Source organism: Vitis riparia, chromosome 13, assembly GCF_004353265.1.
Source record: "Vitis riparia cultivar Riparia Gloire de Montpellier isolate 1030 chromosome 13, EGFV_Vit.rip_1.0, whole genome shotgun sequence".
NCBI classification, from domain to species: domain Eukaryota; kingdom Viridiplantae; phylum Streptophyta; class Magnoliopsida; order Vitales; family Vitaceae; genus Vitis; species Vitis riparia.
The window spans coordinates 25,792,958-25,798,102 of NC_048443.1; the positions used below are offsets into that span (position 1 = coordinate 25,792,958).

At 33.3% G+C, this 5,145-nt stretch overlaps 1 protein-coding gene across 1 annotated transcript; it reads right to left on the reverse strand.

The window, feature by feature from the left end:
• Positions 1-254: 254 nt before the first annotated feature.
• Positions 255-1,097, reverse strand: LOC117928464 (zinc finger protein 10-like). Its single transcript, XM_034848343.1, has one exon. The coding sequence runs from the start codon at positions 1,095-1,097 to the stop codon at positions 255-257; it is 843 nt and encodes a 280-aa protein (XP_034704234.1).
• Positions 1,098-5,145: the final 4,048 nt, after the last annotated feature.

A 5,145-nucleotide genomic window follows, 5' to 3' on the forward strand; every position in this document is an offset into this window, starting at 1 on the left:
ACTGAACTAAAAGGTCTATAATTCCAATCTCCTCCACACCTTATGCTTGTATGATCGCCTTATCCCGGTGAGATAGAGAGAAAATAAACTGAGATGCATGCAAATGAAAGTGCAACATATTTGGAAGACTGAGCTTTTCATTCTATATTCAAATTCCAATGGATTGCACAAGGCCTTTGCAAATTTCCCATAGGAAAGGGGGAAAAGAAAAATAAAAACGAAACATAAATTTCTTGAGAAAGAAAGACTGCAGCCTACTTCACCTTTGGCAGATCACCAAGCCTAAGCTCAAGATCAATGTCCTCCATGGAGCTAGGTTTGGGTCCAAGTACTTCTGGTTGGAGAGGATGCCTTTGTTGTGAACAAGGGTTAAGGAAGAACGGCAGTGACAAAACAGCAGTTTTATGTCTTTTAAAGCCGACAGTGGCTTCATCATCATCGGAGCCCGTTGATCGATTTCGACGAGAAACTGAATTCAAGCTCACAGATAAATCAGTTTCCACTGTACTACCCTCATGGCTCTGGATTGCAGATTCTTCTTTTGTTTGATTCTTTTGTAATTCAGCTTTTGAATCTGAGACACTGAGGAGTGTGACTGCCACGGAATCAGACCAAGTTGGAGGGGAAGAACAAGAAGATCCCTTTGGGTGTCCTTGGAGAATAGAAGAGGAATAAGGTGGAGAGACAAAGCTATGCTCACTAAAACTCTCCAGAGTCGATAAAGCTGAAACCCTAGAAGGAGAGAGAGGTGATGAAAGAAAACCGGGCCCGGGATTGGAGTCAGGTTTGTGAGAACCATGATTTTGACTATGAAGGTCAGTTTCATTGTGGGGACTAAGAGACTGTTTGAGCCTAGCTCTATCCCTCCTATGGATATTCATGTGACCACCTAAGGCTTGAGCAGACTTAAATTCTCTTCTACAGAAACTACATGAATACGATCTGGGAGGCCATATGCATCCTCCAAGAGCTCCTGCAGCATCTTCTGCGAAAGCTTGTTCTTCCCACGAATCGTTGAACAAGCTCATCGGTGCTTGACAATGGGAATTCAGAATATGTTTCTTGTTCATCAACATGAGGTACTGAGCTTGCCCCATTTATTTCCAGGCTGCAGAGATGGAGAAAAGGAGTTGGGAGTAAGAGATGGGCTTGAGAGAAGCTTAATTTAAAGGGAATGGAGGGTGGAGAAGAGAGATGTATAGAGATGTAGTGGACTAGGAGGGCATCTCAATATTCAAAATTGAAAAACCATGAAAACAACTAGAGAATCTATGAGGCTGAGGAAAAGTTCAGCGGAAAAAGTCTTCTTGCTTACTTTTCGGGTTGGGTTTTGGTACGTGACTACGTGAAAAATTATATGGTCGCTCGGGTTTGACTCTTGTAGTGAAGCCACCCTCTTGGTTTTTAGCTGGTTTGCGGTGGAGACACCATTCCGAGTGTTTTTTTGGGGCAATGTCTTCCTGGGTCCCATTATCATCCATCAATCCATTCAAACTCATAAATGCTATCCAGTCCACTTGCTTATACTTGTTCAAACACAAAACCTCTTTTTAATTTAGGAGAAAATATTGTGAATTGAGGATGGGACACATTTTAATTTCAATACAAGAGATGATAGAATATTCATTTTTAGAAAAATTTTAACGTATCAAATCGGCAACACTAAAATACCAATCAAATCTTTGAAAATATCTAATGAAAGTTGAATGGTACAAACACGAGAAAAGTATGATAGAACTAAACTTAACTATAAAGCTGTTAAGAACTATAATATATATATATATATATAGAACCAAAATACTATAAGTTTAATCGAAAATTATGACTCAATTTGATTTAGTATGCATTAATCTTATTTTTCGATATGTACAAAATTGATACTATAACAAAATAATAATGCGTATTTGTATAATTTTGTTATATATATACTTTTAATATTATTAGATTTAATTATAAGAGATTATTCTAAGAACAATTTTTAAAAATTGAGCATTTTTTTGGTATAGGACAGTAGGAGTCAAAACAAGTATTAGTGGGAATAGGATAAGCACAAACAGCTGCAGAATTTAATAATAGGAAGAAGAATCCAAAAGGTGATTGTCATTTGTTAAACCTTCCACTTGCTTAGCAGGCAGATAGATAAGTGCTTCGAACTGCAAAGGCTCCATTAATCTTTCCGTTTGGTTGTGATTTGTGAATGTATAAACAAATATGAAAAAGGCTCGACCTCACTGATTATTTGATCACTTCAAAATTGTTCTTTTTGTACGTGTAGTGAACGTGTTGAGAATCTCTGAGATCACATCGATTTAACAAGTCAAATAAGGCATTCAGTTTCTTTCTCTAAGTCAATAATTAATGGTGTCAGTTTGTTATTATATCATTGGGTATATACCCCGTGACCACGACCTGCAACTACCCTCCCCTCATTTTTCCTCTTGGGTCCAGAAAAATCCTTTGGTTAAGAGTGTTAAATTGTGAAACCCGATTTAATTTTATTATTTTTCCTTCGAAACGTAACTAATTAAGTTTCTTATTGAATTATTGGGATCAAATTTATCTTCATTATATATTTAATTATGTTATATTTATTAAAAATATATTGATCGTGTTAACATTTTTATATTTTTTTATTTAGTTTTTTCAAAGGCCGGTCGGACGTGTAGTGTGAGGCACCCTACAAAATAATGGGTTGGGGGTGGGCATTGTAGTGACCTTATATTATTATTACTTAATAAGAAAACTGGCTCAAATGGATGACGACCCAGTTGAACCATGAGTCAATCTATGATTCAAGCCTGTGGCAGATTAATTTGAATGGTTCTTTTGGTACAGTTTTTAATGGTGTGAAAGGACCAGAGCCTGAGAGGGTCCTAGAAATAATATATATACTTAGACCAGTGGAGCTACCTACCACAAATCTTGCATTTTTACAAGGCGAATCATGTGAATATTTTAATGAGTAGGACATATAATTAATGGAAGAGCAATCAAGGGACATGCAACATCTAGAAACTAAGACACAATCCCCATCTCAATTATTGAATGTTGAAGTAGAACTCATCCAAATGGTGGAAGGGCTCGCCAGATGGTATAAAAAAATTGTCATTGATGAATACTGCCGGTTGAATGCAGGCCCTTTATGCAGCCTATAATGCCCAGGTGCACAGCATTGGAAAATCATGAGGGTGACCCTAATAAAATACCAATGGTAGGAGTCCTTTGAGACTTGAGACTACTTCATAGGGCGGATTCCCTTTCATTAATGCCCATACTGAACCGATACTATAAATGAAAAAAAAAAAACTAGCAAAATTGTCTTATTTTCATAGCTTCATCCCAAATCGTCTTGGTTCTTCTCAACTTGTGTGATGGGGTAGGTAATAGAAATTAGAATGAGCCAATGAGGTCAGTATGAGCAAATTATGAAGTTAGCGTAGGGAATTCATCTAACGGCTTTGTGGAGTATCAAGACTGATTTTAGGTTTGACATATTCTTGGAAAAATTATTATAAAAAAAAAAAAAAAGTCATCCATTTAGGTATATGATTTTATATATTTTAATGAAATAAACCTTAAAATTATGGACTTCCACAAAATATAGTACATAAATATTAAGAAAAAGGTGGTATTTTTCTTAATCCATAGGTTTCTTTCCAAACAAACAAGCCTGGGTTTCAACAAGTGATGGTTCTCCTGATTTTCACGTCAAGTTTTACACCCATTTCATCTTTGCCAAAAAGGAAAATATGTTTCTACAGACCGCACGTTATTTTGACTTTCGAAATGAATCAATCTATCAATTCTTAGTCTACAGTCATTACAGCAAAAGTAAAGCTTTGTTTCCTTTAAGAAAAAAAATTGTGAAATTTTTCGTACTTTCTTGCATGATCATGTTGACAATTTTAGGGATAATTCATTTTCTTACCTATTAATAATCTTGAAACTAAGTGAAATGTTGCTGTCAGAATAGTATGCATGCGTAAAGATTAATCCAATCCCATTGACCAAGTTGTAATTAATATTTTCAAAATACTTGATATGATTGTTGTAACTTTGAATTTGGATTTTTTCAACGAAAATTGATATATATATATATATTTGAAAGTTATGATGTCATACATCAAATAAGGAAGAAAGTTTCTGGTGTTATATAAATATAAACTCCCTTTAATCCTATAAATACATTTTAAAGTCATGATGACTTCGATTGGGTTTAAGATGGATAATATCTATACGGTTAGATGCAAGTCATTAAAAATAGTATTAAAGTTGATTCTCGACCGTGATGTAGGGGCTTATTTGACCACATAATTTTATAGGATATAATGAGAACGTTATATCTGTATGAAATGTGTTTGTGATATGGATATGTGAGAAAATTACTATATAATATAACATGTGTTTCAAAAGTTATAAAAGCTCTTTTTGGACTAAATAGGACAATATTTACACAATTGAACGAGAGTCGTTACAAAAACAATGTTTTTAGAATTTAAAGGATCATTGAATTAAAAAAAAAAGTTAATGATTTATTAGTTGAAGTGATGCCAGCATAACATCATAAGTGTATTTTTATATTTTATTAACATTAAAAAATAATTATATATATATATATACTATACTATGTGAATCGTTTCAAAAATAATATTTTTAGAATTCGAAGTATCATTAAATAAAAAAGTTAATGATTTATTTGTTGAATAGTGATGTCAGCATAACAACATAAATGATTTATGTAATTTAAGATAGATAATATCTATACAGTTAGATGCGAGTCATTAAAAAAAGTATGAAAGTTGATTCTCGACCATGATGTAGGGGTTTATTTGACCACATAATTTTGTAGGATATAATGAGAACGTTATATCTACATGAAAGGTGTTTGTGACATAGATATGTGAGAAAATTACTATATTATATAACATGCGTTTCAAAAGTCATAAAATTGAACGCGAGTTGTTACAAAAACAATGTTTTTAGAATTTAAAGGATCATTGAATAAAAAAAAAGTTAATGATTTATTAGTTGAACAGTGATGTCAGCATAACATCATAAATGTATATATATATATATATATATATATATATAATTATTTTCATACTTATTAATAATCTTGTTGACAATTTTAGGGACAATTCATTT

Bases quoted from the DNA above. Each gene is read 5' to 3' on its own strand.
- LOC117928464 (XM_034848343.1), bottom strand. From the start codon at position 1,097: ATGGGGCAAGCTCAGTACCTCATGTTGATGAACAAGAAACATATTCTG.